Raw genomic sequence first — 27,435 nt, forward strand, 5'->3', positions numbered from 1 at the left:
TTCCTCCGGAGTGGCTAATATTTTTATTGGCTAAAAATTATGACATTCACCTAAAGGTGACCGACGATTGGCTAATCTCTAGTTTTATGACTGGAAGAGTGGGCTACCCACTTACGGATGCTGACCAACAGCGTTGAGAGAATTTAAGCTGAACATTGCCTAGTAAACTCAGATTGGCTCTGCTACCGCCCAAACCGGAAGTTGAGTGTCCCGATGTGGGAATATCAACACAGTTGACTTTCGCCAGAGTGATTTTACGGTTCTGGGAGAGGTGGGAGGAGTAGAGATTTATGTGTGGTGGAAGCGCTGTGACATTAATCTTGAAACATTTCTTAAAAATTTGCTTTTTGACCCACGCAAACACAAAACACACAAAAAGACAGGACTGTGATCACTATGAAAATGAGTTAGATGCTTCTGGTCCATATGGTGGAATTTTCAGGCACCTTGTGTCAGCCTGGTAAAGTAAACCAAACTGCCAGATTTTACATTAGCAGAATCTTGCAAATCTTTCTTCCCCATTCCCTTTACAGCCCAAGGAACTAGGGAGGAGCTCTTAGGAACCCTTTGCCCTGCCCTTAGTCCTGCTGTGGGCTAAGTTGTCTTTTATCATATATACATCTATGTTTCCTTGGCTGCAACTCTTTACTCTGTCTCCCAAGGTCATTTGTACATAGTCACATATTTGTCTACCTTTGTGTCTGCTAAACACAAGGATAGACAATTTTCTGGCAATTTTCCACTTCTGTGTGGTGGCAAAAGCTCATTGAATAAGCCAAAGCAATTGGAAAGATACAACTTGTTTCTTCATTAGGCTAGTACGTTACAGTGATTAATAGTTCCTGACAAGCTTCCCAAGTAGAACAGACAGAAAACATGACCAGATGAACTAATTTTATTTTATTGTAGGGCTAGATTAACAGCATCTTTCAAGTGTATAAATCTCCTGGCATCTCCTTTACAGACTGAAAAGCTAGCTGGGGAGGATTCTTCTGAGCTCTCTTTGTCAGGCCATTGTTGCAAGCTATGCCTTGTTTGCTGACCTGACCTTTCCCTAGGCAACTTTTCCCCCATCTCTCAAGGTCTTTCTCACACATCTCACAACCAGCAAGAGTTAAGAGCAAAAAGACTGGTTAGTGTAGTTCTTATGTAACTGTACAAAGGATTGCAAGAGAAACTGTAAGTATATTATCTATGTTCTTGAAGAGATTACAGTGTAATATGCTTCTCTGCTTAGTCTTAAAATACAAATACAAATAGAATACAAAATACAAATAGAATACAAAATACAAATAGAATACAAATAGAAAAAGCTAGGCAGTACTCTACAAGAACTGAGGAGATGAACTCCAAAATACATGGAAAAGGTTTATTGGTGGCCTGTTTCAGATGAATTCTGAGAGACATTGACAAGTTTTCTGTTTATGCTGAATAAATCAGGTCATTAATCATGCCTATGACAAAGAATTCCATCCAAAATAAATTGGGCCACCAATAAATGTTTTGTTTGTGTCTTTTTAGATCATTTCAGTGCTATCTATCTAGTTTTATGTTTTATCTCTTTTTGTGTTTTTTTTGCTCTGTACATCACCCAGAGTCCATTGGAGTTGGGCAGCTATAATAAATATACATGAATAAAAACAAATCTTCCTCTGTTTGCTTCGTGTGAGAATTGTTTGAAACTGTTACATAATATTGTTTTTCTTTTTTTTCAATACACTTTATTAAGCTTTTATTACATTAAAAACATAAAAAATTATTTCACTCAACAACAGCTATTTGTGGGGGTTTTCTTGTGATGATAATTCGTGCATTATTTACAAAAATTAAATTGTGCGTATTTACATTCTTATTTTATCTATTACTTATACTTAATAAGTATCTATCTTTAATCTATCTCCATTCTATCCAGTTATACCACTGTTCCCACACATTGTAAAATATTGATGCCTCTTTATCTTTTAGACTCAGTGTTAATTTGTCCATTTCTGCGCAATTCATTATCTTTTGTATGACCAGTTTCTCTGCGGGTGTGCATGGCTGTTTCCAACATTGAGTGTAGGCAATCCTGGCAGTGGTTAATATGTGTAGTACTAGATATTTTGTGCCCTTAACATTTTTTTTTTAAAGATCCCCAATAGGAAGAGTTCCAGTTCTAAGTCTAATTGTTCATTAGTAATTTCCTGTAACCAATCTTTAATTTTTAGCCAATATTTTCGAGCCTCAGGACAGGACCACCACATATGGTAGTATGTTCCCTCTTTCTTTTTACATTTCCAACATATGGGGCTAATTTTAGGGTACATTTTCGCTAATCTCAAAGGGGGTAAGTGCCACCTGTAGAATGTTTGATATGTGTTTTCTTTATATGATGCTGATTTTGTTAGTTTATTGTTTCTGTTCCATATGTTCTCCCAATCTGATAGTTTTATGCTGTGTCCAATATTTTGACCCCACACAATCATGCATCCTTTCACTACTTCTTCCTCCAGTTCTACTTCCAGAAGATATTTGTAAATTTTAGTAATTTTTTTTGGTCTGGTCCTAATAAAATTTTATCTGATTGTTGTGGTTTAAGATATATTCCATAATCTTTTATATCTTGTTTATATCGGTTTTGTAATTGGAGATAAGCCCACCAGTCAACTCGTAGCCCTTGTTCTTGGAGGTCCTGTATTGTTTTTTAGCTTTCCATGGTTATCTAATAGGTCTTCATATTTTAACATTATGTTCAAATCTAAATTATTTAGGTGGATCATCGCTTCCATTGTGGATAGCCAAATTGGGATTTTTATGTAGTGTTTCTTTTTAACTTTAATCCAGAACTTCTTTTTATCAAATGTGCAATACTAAAAATTGCACCTTAATTAGGATCAGCCTGAGAACTGATGAACATGTGAATGAAACCATACAAATATAACCCAGAGAGTTTCCTAGATTCCAATGGGATAGTATGTCAAGCAAGCACCTTTCCTGATTTCTCAGCAGGAATATACAAAAAGGAGTAGCATGGAGAACAACTTCACATGATTTTCATAGTTTCTTAAAAATAAAAATCTACTTGGAATATTGCTTTTATCATTGGCATCTTTTGAACTGAAGATTCTTATTTATGATCAGCCATATTCTAATCAAATGGATGGGATGAATCAAAATGAGCATGGTTAGAAGGGTATAATGGCTGGTCAAGAATTGGAAGACCATGAAAACTCTATTAGATCAATGGTCCATCTAATCTATCTAACCCGAAGTGGTTGGTCAGATATCTGCAGACAATGTAAAATAAGATATACAAGCTTCATACTTCGTACAATATATATTAGGGTAGTAGGCAATTGCAAGGGAGGGAAGAAAAGGGAGGGGAAGTGATGAAATGTAGATATGATACAAGCTCCCCCAAGCATATGATGTTCCAATGGAAATGTAAAAGGATGACACTTTCATTGGTGGCATCATCATACATTATTATTTTGGTGCCATCATAGTAAGGAAAGACACATATGTTACTGCTCTGCACTGCTTTCTTTCTTTCTTTCTTTCTTTCTTTCTTTCTTTCTTTCTTTCTTTCTTTTTTATTTTATTTTATTTTATTTTATTTATTTAGTTTGTCAAGCATGTATGATAAAACAAGCATAAGTATGAATATAACATATAAACATATAAGTATAAACAGGTATAAGTATATACATAAGAAATGAGTACGAATAAATGGGAACAGTAGGCACACTGGTGCGCTTATGCATGCCCCCTGCGCTTATGCTTTGGAAATATAATTTAGAAAGTGTGTGTCAATCAATAAATATTTAATAAATATTTAATAAAAGTTTAATTTTAATAAATGTAGTTATTAAAAAAGAAAGGAGCAAGATTTACAAACATTGTGAGATGAGATAAAATATTTTCAGATAACAGGGATTCAGCTATACATATTAGAAAACCTTACTTCAACTTTAAAACTTTTAATCAATACTAAAATTATTATGTAATAATGACAGTAATGAGTATATGAATTTCAAATTATAAACCAAGAAAAAATATTGCATTAGTTTCTGTATTAACTGAAAATTCTAGCTTTAATTAATAATTATAATTAACAAGTTTTAAAACTTTATATGAAGAGAACCCCAAACTTCAGATGCAGTACATTATCAATTTGTAGTCTGGAAAAGGTTTATTTATTGAATTAAATTCAATAAATTCAATACATACCTGATATATTTTTCAAGTTTGAAGTTAAACCTGACTTTGGATCAGGCTCCTACAACATAATTGCCATTATTTTATAGACAAGATTATATAAGTTACCAAATGAGAAACACAGAGCATCTAGCACTTGTTAACATATTGTAATGGTATGTGGTGGAAAACCTTGGGAGACTAGATAAAGAGATGCTGCAAAAGGAACAGTGGGATAAAAAAAGAGGACAGCCTGCATCACTCTTGCAAGTCTAAGAGTATAATTTCCCGCCCCCACATCCCCTTTACAGCCCAATAAACTATCACCATTGATTGCACTGTATGATTTGCACAGCTTCTACTAATAAGGGGTTCCCTATGGCTGTGTTTTTAAATTTTTATTATCTCTGAGAATTTATCACCTGAACAGGCTGCAGTTTCCATGTGTGGTACTTACAAAGCATACACAGTACTTAGTACTTACTATATATTAGTCAGGCAACTTAATAGGCAGCTAAATCCATCATTCTATGCCCACTCCACCCCATTTACCTTATGTTAGGGAGAAAGAAACTGATGGAGGTTTTCCAGTGTTTGGTGAGATGGAAAACAAACTCATTCACTTAGCCTCTTTAAATAAGGGCAATATCATCTACTAATATTTTATTGTGACAGAATATAGATCAATAACGGAGACCACACATTTTTTTTTTTTGCCTGTACAAGGGTTGCCAGTCTTTAATCTGAATGGAACCTATATATGGCTCGCATGGCATTTAGTATGTCTGTCATTATGCCATTTTAACAATACTTATTTACCATATCCATGGATTTGCTAATACAAGCTGGTTTTAAAAAGCTACTTTACATTAAGAGTGATATTTATTGGAAGAAACTATTTGTGACCTGGAATTTATTCTATTCTCATTCAAACTCTGGAAAATACAACGGGCTGATATAGATGCAAAATGTTCCCATTGCCCTAGAAAAATAGCTGAAGGGACTTTGCTTCAAGTTAGGCTTTTAATTCATGACTGAAAGGTGATTATATAATAGCCTAAAACTGATGGGAATAGTATATCTGCTATAGTTACCTCTCCTTTATCAAACTGGTTAAAGGAGAAACTCTTTTTCAACTTGCTGCTGTCCAAATGTGTGGGACCTGAATTCACACTTTTATTGGACAAAATGTCCTTTGGATGAGGTGGAAGAAAGGGAAGAATTAAAGGAACAGAGAAAAAGCAGTATCAACATATTGGCAATTGAAACAGAATTATCTATAGACAGAAATATTATTTTATTTGCCTATTTTCATTGTTATTACATAAAACATATATTCAAACAAAGAAAAATTATGTTGACAAGAATGGAGACCAGTAGTATAATAAAATTATTGGATATTACTTCCTAAAATCCAGTATTAGCATTAGCAACAATTGTACAGACTATAGAGAATAAGACAAGAACGAGTCAGGCAAATGACACCTGCTTGTTGACATGCTTATATTTATGGGCTGAAGCAAATGTCTCCTTTTCAAAGAAACCATTACACCTATTGAAACTTTTAATTAGAGGAAATCATGCTTGTTGTCAACTTGACTGCTTTCTTTACTCCTTTGCTAGTTTCATTGTAGATTTTCTGAAAATACAGAATAACAAAAAAGTTAGAAAGGAAAAAATATTCAATAGAAAAAAATGTAGCAAGATAAGGGAAAGCAGGAGGAAAAGATTTAAGAAAGAGAATATAGTATCAAAGTAGTGAAGAAATCAAGAAAAGCCTTGGGATCTTCATGAACTTGTTCCTAAAATTTTAATGTATGTTTGTACAATTGTAAGGTTACAAATATTACTTTCAGAATCATTAAGTTTCTACCCCACAGGATTGATGACAGATATGATTTTTGAACAATACATGTCTACATAATATCATTGCCTTGTAAAAGAAGAATGGTCCCAAAAATATCTCATTTTTTTTTAAATGTCAGTCTGAAAGATCTCTTTTACAGTTTTTAGACCCACCTTTAGATATGTGCTGAAAATCAATGGCAATATTTCTAACTAATCTGAAGCAGAAAAGCATATAGTCAGTAAATTATAAGGTATAAACATTGGTATCGTTTCCTTTTAAAACATAGGTTTAATGGGGAGGCAGAGAGGAAAAAGTGTCAAAGAAGTCTTGAAAGTCAGAGAAAAAAAATTGGGAATTCTGCCCCATTCATACTTATAGCATGGCTTCACATAAGTTGCATAAATTCCCTACTCTCTGAGGGCTCAGATTTCCAAAAAAGTATTAATTATTTCAGTCTACCCGAATTTTTCTTATTACACAGTAAGGTCACATTCATGTACAAGTAAACACATTTTATTACTCAGAGTTTATTTTAAAATTTGTAATCTTATACTGCATTGTAGCCAATCCCTAGCCATATTTATTTAGTGCTAGGGAATTGTAGGTTCCTCATAAATGCATATACTACTGTTGTGACTTTTCAACATTCTAGGCAACTTCACCCAGTTAAGTAATTCCAGGAAGCAAAATTCAATTATTTAATTATCAACTTGCTCTTAAGCACTTTGCCACATTCTTCAGTTAATTCAGCAAAACTTCTCGAAATCAAATTGACTGATGAATATAAAATTAACCTGTCTCTTTCCAGAAGATGCCATCTGTTGCTTGCAGACCCATTTATTCATTCTCCAAAATATCCTTTATGGCCCAGAGACAGGAAAAGATTGGTTTATACAGCTATACCAAAAAGGGACAAGCAAGGCCACATTAAACATGAGTATGATGCAGCTGCTAAAAGGCCATGCTGTTTTGAAATGTATTAACAAAAGCATAGATTTGAAATCAGTTATGGGGGCATCACAGTTTGGAAGAAGGCAAATTTTAGCAAGTTGAAAGGGGTGGTGGATGGGGGAATACCAAGATAGTGACAGATCTGGAATCCAAGCCCTATAAAGAACAGTTAGAGGGTCTTAATAGATTTTAGCCCATGGATGAGCCAACGGACAGGGTGATATGATAGCAGTCTTCACATACATGAAGGGTTAAAAGGGGGATGGATTTCTTCTCTGATTCCAATTGGAGAGGAACCAGTGGATTAAAACTATATAAAAATACTCTCAGAAGGGACTTCTGACTTTATAAACTGTCAATCAATAAAACAGCCTGCCATACAATGCAGTGAGTTCTTCATCATGGAAGTCTGCAACAAGGGCAGCAGTATAGTAAATTCTCAGAGACTCTTCAGTGGATCCTGTACTGAACAATACTTAGAACTGATCCATAAATGGAAAGTAAAATGCCAATAAACAGGTTTTAAAATACAAGAGGAACACAGATCACATTGCTAACAGGGAAAGAGCAAGAGAATACTAGAAGGCTTATTCCTGTTATTGATAACAGTGTAAATTGTGTCAGAATGTTAACATATTAACATATTAAGGTTAAGGAATAGGACAGAACACCTGATTATTTTTCTGAGGAATCTACTATGAATAACTGTAACAACTGTTAACATCTGGATCTGAAGAAATAGAATGGTTCAGAACAAGGAAAGGAGTGAGACAATGATGCGCTGTCCCAGTTTCTTATATTGTGAATAGGTAAAGGTAAAGGTTCCCCTCGCACATATGTGCCAGTTGTTCCCAACTCTAGGACTCAGTTTATTGTGAATAAACAGTAACAAATTCAGAAAGCCAAATACTAACAGTTTGCAATGTTAAGACATTACCACATTCCTGAAAGTAAAGAAGATTTAGAAGGATTCATTATGAACATGAAATGGAAAAAACTGTTAAGATTAATTATTAAGAAAACAGAAGCAATGTCAACCAGCAGGCTTGAATGTACAGTTCACAGGACATGAAGATGGTAGATGGTTTGATTTGCTTGAGCTCAAAAATAGATGGGCAATGTACCAGAGAAGTAAAAATGAAAGTCATCCTAGGAAGGAAGAGAAGTTAACAAGATTGTGAAAGATAACAATTTAACTGATAGAAAGGATTAGAATTCTTAATTCTATTATCTTTTTATGGCAAGGTGTAGCTTTGTAAGCTTGACACTGAGAAAGAGCAAGAGAAAGAAGATACATAGCTTCAAATTTGGAGGTCCTGAGTATTATGGACTGTAAGAAAAATAAGTTACTCCTGGACTGAATAAAAGCTAATTGCTCCTTTAGAGGCATGAACAATGAACAGAAAGTAATACATTTTAATCATGGGACACGAGCTGTTGATGAGCTAGATAAAATGATTATGCTTGGAAAGGTTGAAGGTAGTAGAAAACAATGGATAAAATAGACTGATTGACTGATAATCTATCATCAATTTAGTGTTGACTCTTGGTGATTGCACATATTATCTTTGGGGTAATCTATTCTGAACCCCTTCAGGACAGGTCTTCCAACTACCACTGTAATTGAGCTCATACACCTTGCTACTTGTTGTCCTCTTCTGTGTATTCCTTCCACTGTTTGCAACACTAGGGATTTTAAAAGGGAGCTAGGTCTTTACATATCAATTCAAAATGTTAATTTGAATCTGGTCATTTGTGCCTAGAGTTAAACTGTGTTCTCTTGGCTATTCTCAAGAGTCCTCTACAACACCAATATTCAAAGGGGTTAATAATTTTACTATCCTGCTTCTTCAAAGTCCAACTTTCACTTTCATAGAGTGCCCAAAATATAATAATTTGTTCCTAGAGTGAAAACTCTGAATTGTTTCTTCTATTTATTTGTTTGTGTATTCTTGGCTATTCTCAAGAGACTTTTCCAACATCAATATTCAAAGGGGTTAATAAACTTCCTGCTTCTTCAAAGTCCAACTTTGACTTCCACAGTGTCTCTCTGGGAAAACCATTGCCCATATGATTCTGTTCTTTGAGGTATAGCCACATCCCGGAATATGAAATACTGATGTAACTTCATTTCCTAGTACTAAATTTTTTAATAAACATCTTCTTAAGTATTTTGAATGTTGACATGTCTATTGTACAGAATTTAATTATACATTTCCATCTTTGTTTGATGTCTATGGAGATTATCAGTCATCCAGGTCATGGTTGTCCCAAAGGTGCTTTTTCAAGAGGCAAATGGACTTTCTGGTTTTTCTTTGAAGATGTTTCGCTTCTCATCCAAGAAGCTTCTTCAGCTTCAGAGTTAAAGAAGCTTTTTGGATGAGAAGTGAAACGTCATTCTTAAACTTTGGCTTCTCGACAAATTCTACTGTTGGTTGTGGCATTTAGTTAGTTTTCTTCTGTTTTCATTCTTTGGCAATCTTTTCCACATTCATCCAGTTTATATTCTGTTCTACAGTTGGTTCCTAGCCTGAGTGCTGTTGCTTTTATAACTGAGCTCTTCCACCTCCTTGTAACAATAATATAATTTGATTTTGTAATTACAAATTTGTAATTTGTATCTCCATCTGGTAGAATATGTATATGTATCATTTTTTATTGTTTGAAGAGTATGTTAGCAATGTCAATGGACTAACAAATATTGATAAATGATTTTCCTGCTGCTTTTCCAGTCCTGGTTTTTGGCCATACAGTCTAATTATGTTCTTCACCTTATAATTCCCAACTTTAATATTCTAGCCTCCAAACACTTTCAATACTTCTTGCTTGCATGTTCTGTCAATTTAATTGATCCTAAAATTCATCAAGTTCCTCTACTTCTGCATCAACAGTTGAAGCTGTAACTTGAATAATCATAATGGTCATTCATGAAATCTAGTTAGTTAGACATTGGCTCCATATACCAAACCTCCCGCCTTTGCTTTGTAACTATGAAAGCAACACCATTCCTCCTGTTTTCCATTGTCCTCAATAGTAGTGTCCAATTCCCATCCATTTCAAGTTTTGGGAGAACTACTTAGCCCTTTCCTTTGATATATATTAAATAAATAATAGGTGGGATAGGAGTAGGGTAGAGTAGGGTAGTTCTCAGGAGAGGGGGAGAGCAGACCCCATCAATAAAGCAATCTTATTGAAAACAAGTTTTCATTGAACATGGCATCAGCAAAAGTCTTTTAATTTAAAACATTATGCTATTTTCTAAGTATGAATAATGGAAGCTATACTTATTTTGCTCTCTGTTCACTACCAAAACTACGAAGGCACTTTTTGAGCAAAATATTTTTGAGGAAATCCAGGACCATAATCTAGAAGATTATCCAGCAAAAACATTTCTGCAAGAGAATTTGTATTTCCTGATCAAGCAGTTTACAAGAAACAAAAAATCTTGATTACCTCCAGAATTCTTACCTAGAAAGCTGGAAATCTTCAGCTATCTATGTTGTTCAGAATACTCTTATTTTCTCTAGTCGCTGGAAAGGCAGTCTATACCCTGAACTAGATAGTTAGCATATAGTCTTAAGGAATATGTTTATATCACGACAGGAAACAAATTGCCTTATTAAAATTTCAAAGGATAGACTGACATCAGTGAGGATGCCACACTAAGAGATGCCACGTGGAACTGACCATTATTCCTAGTGGATCAAATCATTTCTAAACATCTTTTGAAATCTTAACAAAGCTTGCCAACCTTTAAAAATTCCTCCCCTCCAGAAGAACCTGTGAAGCACTCAAATTTATTGCATGTGAGAAACACATTTTTCAGAGGACAACAGCATTTATATTTGAAATTAAGAGACTGAGAAAAGGAACTTTTCAACGGGAAAGGGGATAATTTGTGATTATCAAATGTGTGCTCTTATGAAAGATACTCTAGCCCCGTGACGGTGAACCTATGGCACGCATGCCAGAAGTGGCATGCAAAGCCATTTCTCTGGGCACGCAAGCCATCGCCCATTGCTCTTCTGGGTTCCAACATGCCAGCCAACTGGTTTTCATGTGTGTGGGAGTGCCAGAAACGGGAAGAGCAGCCACCCAGTGCGCATGTGCGCACCGGGTGGCTGCTCTTCTGGTTTCTGGCACGTGCATTTTTGTCAGCCACCTAGTTTTCTGGTACGCATGCATGTGCTGGAAACCAGAAGAGCAGCCGCCCAGCATGCACATGTGCGGGGGCGGGTGCTGCTCTTCCAGTTTCCGGCACATGTGCGCATGCGCGCTTCCGTTTCGACACTCAGTGCCGAAAAGGTTCACCAACACTGCTCTAGCTTGAATAGAATAGAATTTTTTATTGGCCAAGTGTGATTGGCCACACAAGGAATTTTGGTGCATATGCTCATATGTTCTCATAAAAGAAAAGAAAAGGGTTGCTTCTCTCCAAAAGGAGCACAAAATAAGGTTTTTTTCCTTTTCTTTGGGAATTTTTTTTGTGGGGGGAGCTCTTTTCATGTAGTCAGAAAAATCTAGATGCATTTTCATTCTAAATTAGCTTTATAAATATGAGATTTTATCTACTCTTGAGCCTTACTGTGTGTTTTTACCCCTCTTGCTGTTTTTAATTCTAATTTAAAAAGTGACTTCAATGCACTTTTTGGATGGAATGTTTTCAGGACTTTCTTGAGCTGGTCTTTACATCCCATTTCATAAACATCAAGTAACACTGGCATGTTTCAATAGGTGGCAGCAGTTAGCTGATCTTGTCTCAGAAGCTGGTCCAAGTCAACTGGTATTAGAACATGGATGAAGAACTGCTTGGGAATCCCAGGACTTTTAACTAGCTTTTTCAACTGGGAAGTTGAAAACAACACTGTGGAAGAAAGCAGAAGGCATAACACTGCCAAGAAAACTGCATTTATGCAGTCATCACTCTACATTTCACACTAATAAAGTGTCTTCTCTAATCTTTTTTATCCTCTTACATGTGTTAATCAATTAATAAGCACAAGATTATTTATTTCAAGTCCAGCAACCCTTTATTGACAGTGACTACCAATAAAAGTGTCATTAGAACAGCAACTGGCTATCTAGTTCAAAACATCCTATTTCTAATATTTAATATTCAAATATACTTTCTTTTTACCCTTCCCTGCTTTTATTCTGTACAAGCACAAGCTTTTCTATAGCAGCTTGGTTGTAGCAACAGTGTCTGTATAATAAAATATGACATATAAAATGAAATATAACTCAATATAAAATAAGAACAGCAGGGGAATAATGGTTGAACAATTCATCTTGATTTCCATTTGGTCCTGTTATTTTGGCACTAACCTCAGCTCATCCCTAAATGCAAGGCAGGACTAACTCTGAAGGTAGACCTGATGACAATGTCACAGGTAGCTTTAAACATAAAGCAACAAACAAAAATGGCTAATATAATAAATAAAAGGCAAATGGGGAAAAACTATATAGCTTGCAGCAACATACCAGATATTGTCTCTCTTTGATAATATTCCATGAGCATAGGTAGTTTTCAACTTACAATGTTTTGTAATTTACATTTATTGACTATTCAAAATTACAATGAAAAAAGTGACTTATGACCATTTTTCACATTTATGACTTTTGCAGCATCCCCATGGTTACATGATCAAAATTCAGACATTTGATAATTGGCATGTATTTGTGGTTGCAGTATCCCAGGGTCATGTGACCATCTTTTGCAACCTTGAAAAGCAGTCAACGGGGAAGTAAGATTCACCGTGTTACTATGTTAAAACTGCAGCAATTCACTTAATAACTGTCGCAAGGCCACAAAATGGGGCAAAACTCACTTAACAACTGTCTCACTTAGCAACAGAAATTTTGGGCTCTATTGTGGTTATAAGTCAAGGGCTACCTATATCTGTTAATGGTTTTGTGTCAACTTGGAAGAGCTCAGATTTAGTCCTGCAGGGTTTTTCCTTTGTTGAACACCTTTTAATAATTTTATTACATTTAGAAATCATATCAAGAGAAGATCAAAACAATAGAATAAAATGGGACAGCAACATGCTAGAGTCTGGCATACAGAGCAACTTTACCACCCTCTGAAAGCAGAGTAAGCAGGCAATCCTTCCTTACAAGAGTTCCATAATTGGAGTATTATTACTGAAAAGAACATGTATATGCTTACCAAATCTTTTTAGTACTACACGTATAATAGAACTGCTGCTCTTTATAGTAATTTAATGTGAAAAAAGGCACTTTCAGATTTCTTAACTTCAAATTGTTCAGGGTTTGTCAGACAGATTTGATTTATGCTAAGAAATAAATAGGAAGCTAGTGAAACGGTTTTCAATTCCAGAGCAACGTATCTCCAAAGTGTATGTAGGCTATTGTATTTTGTATTACCTTTGATTTTCAAACATCTTTCAAGGCAACAACCCACATTTTTCTTATTGAAGATTAGGGAGAAGGTTCATTCACAGTAATATATCCATGTGCTTATCAAAATCCATCTGATATGTACTGGGTGCAATATTTTAAGAGTATTAAACAGCCTATTCAGAGATAGACAAGCAGAATAAGTGATCTGGAAGCTATGTTGAATGTTGGATATATTTTCAGCTTGGAGAAAAGTAAGCAGATAAGCTATTCAAATAGACAAGTGAGAAAAATCGAAGTTGAAGCTTTTGCTGTTGGTTCAGAGGGCGGTGCATTGATGATGTTGATTTCATCAGATGATACAATACACTAACATTAATTTATATAGCAAATGAAATGCCAGTTTACAATCTAAATATTGAAGTGGCGTCTTGAAGATACACTTTTGAATATTTTTCGTCCAAACCTTGAAATGTCAGAATGAGTACTTAACTGATAGCTAATTCAACAATGTTTCTTCCAAATTTGTGTATTCCGTCCCACACTCTGTACAGCTCTTGATCTAGTTGTTCAGATTCTAAACAAACTAGAAAATAATTGGGACTGTTCCACTTTAAATATTCTTTGCCTAAACCTTTTGGCACCAAACCTACAAACATGATTGGGAAGTGTTACTAAATATAATATTTATATATAAATATAATAAATATATAAATAGGCTTTGGTATTTGAGACCAACATATGGGATAAAAATAGGAATAAAATCCTTTTTTGCTGAATTGTAAATTTTACTTCAAACATTTTAAAATACAAATGTTTCTTAAATCAATTTTTAAGAAAAATACATTAATTTTTTTTTCTTCCACAGGGAGACAAATGTTTGAATTTTTATATTTTGGAGTCAAAACTGTTACATATTAACCTTTATTAACTTGCTGCTTGTTGCAAAACATGTTATTCTTTCAAAGTCTCCAGAGGGTTTATGAAATTTTGTTTTTTGTGAATATATTCTGTATTCGAAACTGGTCCAAAATCTATTCATTTGCAGTGACTCCACTAGGATCCTAATGTAATGAATCCTAAATTGCTTGTTGACTTAACTAGTGGCTCCTGTCTTTTCACTGAGTCTTTTTCTTATTGCCCTTAATGGAACTTTGGCAAAATGCAATTACTTGCAACTAAAAGATAGAATGTATGTCAAGGAAGTAAAGGAAGAACATGGTGAACATTTATAATGTATTGCATGGATAAAAGTAGAGGAAAGAAACCCATTTCTTGGCTCCTGAAAACCTCAGGTAAATAACTTCACAGATATCTTAAGAGGTTTCTTTCTTTTTTTTGAAAACTGTAAATGTTAATTACAGTTAAAAAAGATTAACATTATTAAATACATGCTTGAAGAAACCTGTATTAACTATATCTAATGTTAATTAAATGAACCAAAATTTAATTCAGTTTTGGTTTGGTTCCGCACACTGCTTTATTTAGTAGTGCCACTCAAAAGCCAAGTGTGATGCTTGGCCTAGTTTCTGTAGAAGAAAACAAAAGAAAATCATTTTTAGAAACATATAACAGAATCTGGGGCATCAAATAGCTTTTAAAAACAAGAAAAAAGTTAAATTATGAATTTCAGGCGGAAATTACAGCATATGCAGAGGGTTAATACTTTTCTCTCCAGCTGTATTTGCCTCCTGGAATCATGCACCCTTGGAACACTGACAATAGCTATCAGTGGACACTTTTTAAAAAAATTGTGTGTAGGAGACATTTATATTTTGCAAAGTCTCCCAGAACTTGAGGCAATATCCTTAGCTTCCCCTCACTAATCCTGTGAGGTAGATTAGACAGAGAGATAAAGACAGCCCTAGATCATCTAATTAGCTTCATGACCGAACAGGGATTAGAACACTCATCTGCCCAATCTTAGTCCAACACTCTAACCATTATGACACATTGGCTTGCACTTTAAATGGGACTAAGAAAAGGACACTTGAAAACCAGACAGGAATGTTTCCCCAGCTGTATTTTAAATAAAAGAAATCAGAAGTTTATTGGCATCAATGTAGAGTCTGTTTTCAATCCGTCCCCAAGGAAGTATGGGGACTCATTTTAAATCTGAGAAGTAAAACTAGTAATTCAAATTATAAACAGCAACCGTGGAAAAATGGCTTGTTCACAAAGAAGTGAAATACATTAAATTTCACAGATAAAATTAGGTTAAAATGAAGTTTATTAGGTTTTTTGTGGGTTTTTCTTTTAGTTTTTTTTAATATATATATATATATATAAAACTGTTTGTGAAACAGCTATTTTATTCCCATGGCAGAGTGATCCGTGAAAGATGCACTAACCCCTTCTTAAGGCCTTAACAAGAGAAAAAAGTTTTGTTTTCTAAAACTCAAATGTTTAAAATTACACAATGTACAAACGAAGAAAAAATAACCATGTGGTGTAGGCTGCTAAATTGACATTCCCCCTTCTTCCTTTTGGGTAACAAAAGAAGAGAAGGGCTAACTGAATTTTCCTGGACAGCTTAACACACACTGATTATATCAACATTCAAACATCTTTTGAATGCCCCTTTCCAGTAGGCAAGCCTCATATAGACTGCCTTCAAAAAAGGCAGCAATTCCTTGGAATGATTTGGGAATATTTGTCAGCGGCCAACAATGGCCCCAATCTCCCACCTTTTGGTACAAAGTTATGTATATAAGGTTAAAGTATCTGAATATGAAGCAAGTAGAAGACACTCTTTATTTCACAAACCACATGACATAGTAGTCTTCTGATGCTTCTCAGGCTTTTCTTAATAAAAATAAATAGTGTTTTTTTTTCTTTTTTTTAAGAAAAAAATGCTATTCACACATACACAAATACAAGCACCCAGCAACCATTCATCCCCACTTTCATCCCTGCAGACAATTTTGCCAGCAACAAAAAAACTTGTATTTTTTAAAACCTGGATCTTCTATTGTGGAAAATGGAGCAGAGAAACAAGTTTGATTAAGAAAGCTCATTAACTCCAACACTCCTTCCGAAAGAAAAAGTGATTACATTGTAAAGGCCTTTTCTGACTTCTAGTTAATACACTTTTATGAGCAACTTCATACCTATGTGGGTCCTAAAAATGGAATTTAATGCATAAAAAGGGATAGCGCACCTTTCATTTAAAACAAGTCTATCAAGACTAAAAATAGATTTTTAATATATATATATATTTATCTATATATATATTTTATCCCTCCCTCTTTAATTCTCCCTCTTTCTCTTCTTTTCCCTCCCCTACCCATAGTCACTATGAAGAGTGTGTCCATGAAAATAGCTGGTTCAGACTCCTAGATCATATTCTCTGATGTTGTCAATCAAATGTGATGAAAGAATTGATGGAGGAAGTGCTGGCATTGGTAGGCTTGTCAAAAGAGGGACATGACTGCACAGTGGGAAACAAACGATCTAATCTTGAATGTCCATCGCTTTTATCTCAACAGCCTAACCTGTAAGGGAGAAAAATGCAATATTACTAACATTTACAGGTATTATATATCTCATTAATTACAATATTTCTTCCTTTAGCTTAAACATCATTGCATTTCTGAAGATTGCAAGTAGCTCACAAATAACATATTTAAAAAAAAAAATACCTATTAGGATGCGTATGTAACCCTTTTATTAAATATAATTTCAGAAAACACGGGTGAAAAATACCATAGTTTGTTAAGATGCATGTCAATAGCTGCAAGAATAAGTTTGGCATAAGAGAAAAAAGAAATTCTGCTTACGATACAAAATTGAAAGAATAAAATGGCAAAATGGTCAGTGTATAACCTTAATAAAAAGTTTAACAATTCAAGCAGGAATGGTTCTCTTAAATACTGAACTTCACATAGCAAGACAAATTCAGATATTTGGAATATGGGTTTTAGGAAAAGAATCCTTGACTTACGACCATAATTGGGGCTAGAATTTCATTGCTAAGCAAGGTGGTTGTTAAATGAGTTGTGCCTCATTTACAATTGAGTAACTGTCACAGTTGTTAAGCAAGTCACTGCAACTATTAAATAAATCATGAAGTCTTTAAGCAACTCAAGTTTCCCCCACTGTTGGAAGCTATCTTGGAAGGTAATAAATAGTGATTTCACGACTCCAGGACACTGCAACCAGTGGTGAAATGTAAAATTTGTTACTACGGGTTCTGTGGGCGTGGCTTGGTGGTGGGTAATGTGACTGAGTGGGCGTGGCCAACTTTTTTTTTTTTTTAAACCTTTAAAAGCATTTTTTCTACAACCACTTCGGCCGAAGAGGTTGTAAAACAAATGCTTTTAAAAGGCTCTGACGATCCCAGCTGAGTTGTCTGATCGTCAGAGGCTTTTGTTTTGGGTTTTTTTGCATTTTTTTTTGCATTTTTTTTTTCTTTTTGCATTTAAAGAAAAAAAGCCTCTGACGATCAGGCAACTCAGCTGGGATCGTCAGAGCCTTTTAAAAGCATTTTTTCTACAAGGGGTTGTAAAAAATGCTTTTAAAAGGCTCTGACGATCCCAGCTGAGCCACACGATCATCAGAGGCTTTTTTTTTTTTTTACTTTTAAAAGCATTTTTTCGGCTGAAGAAAAAATGTTTTTAAAAGTAAAAAAAAAAAAGCCTCTGATGATCGCGTGACTCAGCTGGACATGGGGAGTGGGCAGGGATTTTTGCTACCGGTTCTCCAAACCACCCGCCGCCATCACAACCGGATAGGGCAATCCGGTCCAAACCGGGAGCATTTTACCCCTGACTGCAACCATCATAAATACATGCTGGTTGCAAAGTAGCCAAATTTTGATCATATGACCTTGGGGATGCTATGACAGTGTGAGAACTCGTTGTAAGTCACTTTTTTCAGTGCTGTTGTAACTTTGCCTGGTCACTAAACAAATTGTTGTAAGTCAAGGACTACTTGTAGTTGAAATGACTTAAATAGATAATAGCAGAAATGTTCAATTATTCAATGTATAAAGTACAAATGTGGTTAGTGGTTAGGAAAATAAATGAGAAGGGGAAGATACATCATTAATATTTTTCCACAATAGTTTTTTTAACTCGTTTTTAAATTCTTGGTTTTTTTTTTTAAAAAATGTTGTAAAATAGTAATATTGAATTAAAAATTTATAGCAATGCCGTAACGTCACCATTTAGGGGAAAAAATCTTCAAACATCCCCAAGTGATTTTCTGAAGAGCCAAGCATTAGGGAAGGGAGCCATCTCCTTTCATCCTTCTGCCTTTCATAAGGAGTTAGCAAAAAATTAAAACTCAACTAAAGTAGCATAATCATTCAGTTACTGGATCCTGTGTTGATTCATTATGCATACTTCCTAGTTGGTAGGAGGCAGGTTAATGGAATATTAATTTGCAAGGTTGTCTTTAGATTTGAGATCCTAGCTTGCATAGTGTAACACGAGCACGTTTGGGGAAAAGCTGGGCTTTGGCTCTGCTTATTGCATGTAGTCCACAACTGATGTCAAACTGTGCCAAAACTGCATGTGGCATTGGTATGACTAAGATTGATAAACTAGTTTCCCTATCTTTATCTGACAAAAAGAAATTGCTCTTGGAAATCTGTTGGATAGTGAAGTCCAAAATTCTATAGGCTCTTTTTTGATGATTTGAGAGTTGGATTTGGCAAAGACTATGAAAGAAATGTGGATACATTGTTAGCTGAAGGGGAAGGGTATAATAAATGAAAATAGTCTGATCCTATGGAATTGAGTTAACTACGAGCCACAAGTTGAGGTAGAAGTTTCACTCTGAAAACATGTTAAAAATGCTCCAGTGTAAAGTGATAATCAAAGAACCACAGATGAATTTTTGGAAATAATGTCTGCTCAATGTCTGAATACAAAATATTTACCAGATTATGATTAATAATAATAATAATAATAATAATAATAATAATAATAATAATAATAATAATTTTATTTCTATACCGCCCTTCTCCCGAAGGACTCAGAGCGGTGTACAGCCTATTAAAAATTGATTTAAGATAAAAGATTGGAACAATTAGTGAAGGATACAAGGATGGTAAAAAGTTCTGAATGCGACATGGAGCTTTATTTCATACTTTCAAAAAGTAGAATGAGGGGAATAAAAACAATGAAAATAGAATATTAATAGCATAAGATCTGCATGAAAAATTATTAGAAAATAAATTAATTGTTCAATAAGATGAATGGAAAGTGGAAATAAGAAGGCAGTTTTGGAAATGTTTGAAACAGAGCAAAAATGATAATTTGATTAGCATTCCATTCTTCCTCCAGGAGCAAAAATAGGTGTGCACCAACAATCCTATGAGGTTGGCTGGGATGAAAGAGGTGACTAACTATATGAAAAAGAGTCATTAGAAGTCTGTAAAATTACTGTAATGGGAAAAATAAAAAGCATGCTTGGTGGAATTACATAGATGAGAATAGGAATAGATGGAAAAGTGAAGGGATACTGTATAAAGAACAGAGAGGAAAAGACTGCTGTAAAAATGTAGTCAGAGGAAAGGGAAGACGAATGTTCAAAGACATAGAAAATGCAGTTGTTTCTGCAGTTGATAGAAATAAAAAATTAGAGGTGGACCAAAAGGAACAAAAGTGCTCTCTGACAGTAATATGGTCTTATTGTGGTCTCATATACAGAAAAAAGAAGACAAAAGCTACATGAGAATTCATTTGCTAAATGTGCCTGGGAAGAGCTGGGCAGAATTGTGAGTGAAAGAATAAGGAAAGCAACAATAAGCTAGGAGGTGCAGCTTGATGTCAAATGCTGCATATCAGATTTCTGCCTTTTAGCAGTAATTGAGAAATGTACACAGGAGAAAGAACATGTACTGTAAGGTTGTTATTAAAGAGTTAAATAAGTAATTAATTGGAGTTATGAAATGTTTGTGCCAGTATTGTGGTGAAGGTTGATTACTGAATACAGTAAGAGGAATATGATAGAAGCATATGTGAGATAAATTGAGGGGTCCTTGGTGCTCTCTGAGCTTGCTTGTTTTCTTGCAGAAGTTTCATTACCCAAAGTAGGTAACATCACCAGTGCTAGTGACTAGCACTGATGATATTACCTAGTTTGGGTAATGAAATCTCTGCAAGAAAACAAAGATTTTTCTTTTTTGACTCCTCATGTCAACCCTGAGCTACAAATATTCCCCTTTATGAGAATAAACTGAATACTTAGCAAATGATTCAAGTCAATAATTTGTTATATCCCCCTTAGTTGTTTAATATATTTGTAGATAAATATATCAGAGAGATGGTGCTGAGGTCAGAGATATGTTGGTTGGCAGTGGTGGGATTCTGCCGGTTTTAGGGGATTCGGCCGAACCCTTTGTTAAATTGTTGGCTCGCCCCGCCCCTCTGCACCACTATTTATTGCCAATAAATAGTGGTGGGCGAGGGGCGGGCAAGCCAGCAATTTAACAAAGGGTTCAGTGTTTTTTTGTAATTTTATTGGCCCGCAGAGCTTCAGCATAGGCTAATTAGCCCTTGCTTAGATCGGCTCCCGACTCTCAGCTGATTTGCTCTCAGCTGTTTTGCTCAGGGCTCTGCTGCTTGCTTGCAAAGAGTGCTGATTTTTTCCCCCTAGCTATGCTGAAAAACGAAACAGAAAGTAAAGCAGGCTATTGGCTTTGCTGTTGTTGCAACATGACAAAATGAGGCAGGGAGAGATTTCTTTTTCTTTTTGCTCACCAAAAAAGGTAGGTGCAAACAATGGGAAATTTAGGGCAGAAGAGGAGAGTTCAAGATTTTAAAACACAAAAGAAAAAAAACTCTATTTAACTAGGGAATTGTAATAATTGAGATACTATTAATTGTATATTGTGTTGAAAGCAGAAATGGTTAAGTTGTGGTTTGGAGGAATATATGGGGGAAATTATTTGGTTTATTATTATTGGTAAATATAATTAATTGATTTGTAAGAAATTGGATTGCATGGAAATAATTGGAATACTCATGTTCATATTGATTAATATACAAAAAAGGTAGTTATATAACTAATTGAGTTATATTAAAATGTTGAATTTATATTAAACAACTGTAATATTACATAATTAACCAATGTGAGGTTGGATATAAAAATAGATGACAATGGGAAGGGGTATAATATAGAATAGAAGGGAAAAATTGAATTTGATTAAGATTAGAGATGAAGATGAAGGGTAATATTGGTTTTTTACAAAAATAGATGAGGAATAAATATGGCAAAAAGGAAATATAGAAATTGTAAATTTAATTGAAATGACTAAACACTGTTTAAATTTGTGAACCGGCCAAATACTCTGTTCAAAGAAAATACATTGTATGTTTGTATGTGTGTTTCTAATTATTGCTATTTATTCATATTTGTTCTCTTTTATTCTTTAAAGTTTAACAATTCATTCTTTATCTTAATATCTTTATATTTGTTTGGGGTTGGCTTTCTTCCCTTTCATCTTTTTTATTGTACAGCAATCTTTCTCCTCAAACCTACCACCTCTCTCTTTTCTTTCCTTCTTACTTTCTCTTCCTCCCCTTCTTCTTCTCCTTCCTATTTCCTCTTCCTTTCTCCTTCTCCTCCTCTCTTCCTCCCTCTCTTCCCCTCACTCCTACTCTAATTTCCCTTCCCTTCCTTCATCCCTCTCTATTGCTGTATCCTTTTATGCATATGGACTACTCAGAGGGCTGAAAAAATTATTTCTGACTGGTCCTTGCACTTTTGACCAGTCCTCGAACTTACGACTGTCCTCACATTTTACGTTTTTGCCCTATCTTGTCACCATGGTGAAGAGAAGCAGTTGTGAAATGAGTGACACGGTTGTTAAGAATGCTACAATGGGCATAAATGATGACCAGTCATAAGTGCGAAGACCGGTCAAAAGTGCGAGGACCAGTCAGAAATCACTTTTTTCAGCCCTCTGGGTAGTCCTTTTGTGCATATGGACTACTCAGAGGGCTGAAAAAGTTATTTTTGACTGGTCCTCACACTTTTGACCAGTCCTCGAACTTACGACTGTCGTCACATTTTACGTTTTTGCCCTATCTTGTCACCATGATGAAGAGAAGCAGTTGTGAAATGAGTGACATGGTTGTTAAGAATGCCTCAACGGGCATAAATGTGAGGATGGTCATAAGTGCGAGGACCGGTGAAAAGTGCGAGGACCAGTCAGAAATGACTTTTTTCAGCCCTCTGTAGTCTCTATGCAGATAGCCACGCCCACTGGTCACATGACCAGCTAGCCACGCCCACCCCATCACATGACCAGCTAGCCACGCCCACCCAGTCACATGACCAAGCCACACCCCCAACTAAGCCACGCCCACAGAACAGATTGTTAAAAAAATTGAATCCCACCACTGTTGGTTGGTATAGGGGCGTGTGTGTACATTTGCATATAAATGACCTTTGCAGTTTGTTGAGAACATAAATGTTAGATGTTATCAAAGCGCAGGGCGAAAAAGTGAGGAGTAGTGAGCAAAAGAAATTAAAGGTATGGGAAAAACAAAGGAAATATAGATAAAACTGATTTATATCAACTTCATTCACTATTTCTCTTTATAACTATTCCACCATGTTTTTGACCAACTCAATGTATTTATTTATATGCTTTGTATTCTTCTCACCTCTCTTCTTTTGAGGACTTCATCGGATCAATCCAATAACAATTCTCTTGGTCTTCTCTTTCCTCTCAGTCTTTTTATTTTTCCTGCATATATTTGTTTTGCAATTCAATAATCATTCCTTCTCTCTGACCAAATCAATTCATCATACTTCTTTTATGCTTATTTATTCAGTAAATACTCTCTTTCTCAGTAATGTAACTCACTCCCAGAGCAAATATATTTCTCCAGTTGAAAAAACTGATTATTGAAGCCAAGCAGAGTTGTTATAATTTAACAAAATAAAAGAAGAAAATGACTGGCATTCATAATTAGTTATTGATTTTTCTGTTCTTTTCTGATAAATTCAGAATATAAAAACAGAAGTATAATAACCAATTAAAGTACAAGAGACATGAAATACAGAACATCTTTTACTGTTCTCTTTTTCCATTCTTGAATCCAGTTCAGAGCTATAGCCCCATTCACATTTCATTTTCATTTTATTCCATCAGGATTCTACTCCTATAAGTTCTTAAGTATTGCTTTTATAGGACACATACACACAGCTAAATATGTATGTACGAAATCAAATACAAATCATTACAGGGAATCCTCACTTCAATGACCATTTGTTCAGCAAACATTTGAAATTATGGCAGTGCTAAACAAATAGTAAAATTGGTCTTGCAAGTTTTAGCTACTGCAGCACCTCCGCAATCACCTACTTATCTCCCCCTCCATTTCTGCTCTTTTGACCACCCTGCATTCTGACACATACCCTTCCTCCCCCCCCCCCAGGTCACTGCTTCCCTAGCTGACTTTCAACATTTTCTTCCTCCTGCTACTAATCTGGGATCCAGGCATTGGGCAAGAATGTAGTCTGAGGATGCATGTGGCAAGCAAAGGGGGCTTATCAGGCCCAGTTGGGGAGGAGGCGGCAAAATGGGATGGTGAGGTGTGGTACTCTCTGCCACCAGATGAATCAGGTGAGGTGGCACCAGGTCCCGGGCAAAGGTGAAGGCTGTTCAGGAGGCGCTGTTTGGGATGGCAGAAGAACTGAAGGAAGTTGAGTGATGAGGACTTGGCACAGTGTGCACACTGTAGTTGTGTTGGAAGTGCTTCTGGAGACTTGGCCTGTGGTCTTCAGCAGTGAACCCAACACTAACAGAACTGACCCACAGGCCATCTGTTCATTCTTGGCCCAGTCTTCTTGCAAAGCCTCATGAAGGACCCGCATTTCGAATGTGAGGGGTTGGCAGAAATAGGCAGCAAAGTACAAAGTGGCCAAACGGGGGGCCGGGGGGGAGGGAGATTGGCAGGTGGAGTATTTGAAGTGCTGGTGAGCTTGACAAAGCAGAAGTGAGAGTTCCTTGTCTAACAATGACACAGTCCTGAACTAATGGCCATAACTGAAACTACTGGAACTGCTGTTGCTAAGTAGCATGGTCAGGTGTTATTTTTGCCTAATGACTGTTTCACTTAGTGATGGAAATTCTAGTCCCAATAACTAGACTACCCAAGGACTACCTTTAGTTATATCTGTAGCCTTCTCTTTATATGTACAAATTCCAGTTTCTCAAGTCTGTTTACTGTTGATGGTCTATTTCATTTTAACTTTTTGAGTTATCATTTATTATTGATATCACAATAATAAATGATTCACCTGTTTAGTTCTATTGCCTTGAATGTAAAGTACTGCTATGTACTGAGGTAAAGTCCTCCATCTATTGGGCCTATGAAAATCGACCTGTTTCTTCTTCCCTAAAAAAGATCCTATAAACAAGGTATAGTACCTTCAGCATGTAAGACAAAATCATAATAAATGATTTTGCAATCATATGAAGTCCAGAATAAATATATCACATTATAGCTAAGCAGTATGCATCTGTTTATGTATACCACTTAGCTACATTGTATGAATAGGCTACATTAATGTCCATAATTCACCAAATAACATTAGACATAAAATAAATAAGTTTTGTATCAAAGCTCAGAGAAACTATGTAACAGCCAAAATATCCCTTTTTGCAGGACTATATTCAAGTAAATCACACAATTAGTTAATGCCTGTTTAATTCAATCCTATGTAATCTTCCAGATATTTTGATTACAATGTCTATCATTCCTTAGTTAGCTATACTACATATCTTGAAGGCACCAGCCTTAGGAAAGCTGATCCAAGATCCCTTGCAAACTAATATACAAGTATGATGTTATCCAATTTAACTTCAAGCATCAACTAAATCAATCTTCCCTACATAGTTATCCTCTCAATTTTCTGCTGAGGGAGCTGAATGTGAATTAAAAATCAAAACACCTGGTGGATACCAAGTTAAAATAAAATTTTAACACATTTATTAATGTAATCATATTGCATGTCCAGGAAACTATTGTATTTTAAGATTAATTTTTCTGTGTGCTAAACTGGAATCCATGTACTTTAGGGTTGCTTTAAAACCCCAAATATGAACATAGAATCACAACTAGAAAATATTCAGACACAAAGAATTTGAAATATAATATTCCCATTCATTATTTTTTCAGGTTGTGCACATAGCATTTTTTTAGCAGTTTAGTAGTTTCCTATTCCTATTGTTTCAACTGAAAAAAAATTGTGAGGGCTTTTTTGGAATCCAGAAATTTAATCCAGAATGGGAAGAGGGGAGAAACAATAAATATGTGCACAAATGTCCTTATTAGAGTTGAGTCATTATATCCAAATAGATTGCAAAAGTGCTAATCTTATTTCTCTGCTGTTGCTAAAAACCAATGAATGTCTGCAATGTAAGGTTTTAACAACATTTTGGAGACTTTAATTACCAGAGTTTCTAAAAAAATGAAACATACCAGTTTTCATTAGAAATGATGTCAAAATAAAGATACCCACCTACAGTAAGTATATATCATGAATCAAAACCCATTTCTTAGGAGACCTGGTAGCACAGCAGACTAAAGCACTGTTATTAACATCAGCTGCCTGCAGTTACTGCAAGTTCAACTCTCACCAGGCTCAAGGTTAACTCAGCCTTCCATCCTTTCTAAGGTAGGTAAAATGAGGACCCAGATTGTGGGGGCAATAAACTGACTTTATATAAAATATACAAAAGTATGAAGGCTATTGCTTAACGCATTGTAAGCCGCCCTGTGTATCCGGAGAAGGGCGGCATATAAATCAAATCAATACAATAAAAATAAAATCTTGTATTAGCTTTCCAATTTAGCTGTCTACTTACTGTGGGGGAAAAAAAACCTTAATTCTGATATAAAACTACAATTTCCCCCAAAGCACCGTGATTAATTATTCCCATGCCAAGAGACTCTAATAGATGGAATTCAGTTTCTGCTTCCCCAGTCTCTCCCATATAATCCCATTTATACAAAGGCAGAACTGGTGAAAACTGGACTGTACCTTTGTAATTCTCAGAAGGGAAGATTTAAGGTAAATAATTTCTAATTTGATGATCAGAGCAAGACACATAAGACTGCTATTATTAACTGGACAATGCAACAGTCTCTTCAAAATCCACACATTTGTAAAGTGCTCAGAGGAGGAGCAGGAGCAAGAGCAGGAGTAGGAGCAGGAGAAGGCATAAGCAGAAGGTTCAGATGCTCTCTTCCCACCTATCTTTTTTTACAATGCAATGAACATGTGCTAAATACAAGGAATAATAAATAAATGCATGACCTAGGCTGGATTATTCTGATTTGGAGGTTTGTTCATATATGTGTGTGAGAGAGAGACTGTTGCCTTTTCTTGCTTTCCTTATATTCTCAATTAACTCCTTTTTATGTCTATATCTATATCTTGTATCTGGACTTGGCATCATCCATTTTAGAAGGAAATATTTAATTATTTTTGCACATGCAATATTGCTAAGTCACATAGCTAACCCTTGTGTTTCAGGATTGATGCACGGTTTGTGTTTCTGGGCTCTGCCCAGGTAAAACACTTTCCTTTTCAGTTTTCCTACAGCTGGGCTAAGGAAAGAAATCACAGGTAAGAGGACTAAGAACTTCCCAGCTGGATAGACTATGGTGTATCAGTAGTTGCAGCCTGGAAGATGGCAGCCTATTGTAATGATTTTTTTAGTGAAGAAAGAAGGGGCTTGCCAAGAAGACTTTAAATTATCTTCAGTGATGATTTACTATTGCATGGACAAAAAAGATTAAGAAGTCAGTCCTAAACTATCCATAAAAAAGTTCAGCTACTGGATTAACTAAGCTAAATCAAATATCATTGTGAAAGAATCTTTTCTAAATACAGACAAACTCTTGGGATAGATGTAATTTATTTGTTGCAATTATATAATCCCAATTTTTATTATACAAAGTCCATACATGTGACATTAATATTTATTAAAATAAAATTTTAAGTAAAAGTAATATACTAACAAGTAAGCCCTGTCCACCTTTCCCCCTCTCTTTACCGGAGTTGTTTCTACAGAGCTGTTAATAGTAATAGTAACAGTAATAGTAATTGATCTCTTTGAAGGGGGCAGA

The 27,435-nt window shown here is 35.3% G+C and overlaps 1 protein-coding gene across 12 annotated transcripts in view; it reads right to left on the reverse strand.

Moving 5' to 3' along the window:
• Positions 1-16,533: 16,533 nt before the first annotated feature.
• TCF20 (transcription factor 20) overlaps positions 16,534-27,435 on the reverse strand; it is a 187,060-nt gene continuing 176,158 nt past the window's right edge. For 11 of the 12 annotated variants that reach the window (XM_087873138.1, XM_060694592.2, XM_087873139.1 and 8 more), the window contains one exon: positions 16,534-16,830. Coding sequence is in view for 1 of the 12 variants with exons in the window: in XM_034403312.3 (XP_034259203.2) it covers positions 16,813-16,830 (18 nt within the window). In the remaining 11 variants the exon portion in view is untranslated. The remainder of the gene's footprint in view (positions 16,831-27,435) is intronic. The other variant, XM_034403312.3, reaches the window with a different exon arrangement.

This window comes from Pantherophis guttatus, chromosome 7 (genome assembly GCF_059756535.1).
Source record: "Pantherophis guttatus breed Tessera chromosome 7, ASM5975653v1, whole genome shotgun sequence".
Lineage (NCBI taxonomy): Eukaryota > Metazoa > Chordata > Lepidosauria > Squamata > Colubridae > Pantherophis > Pantherophis guttatus.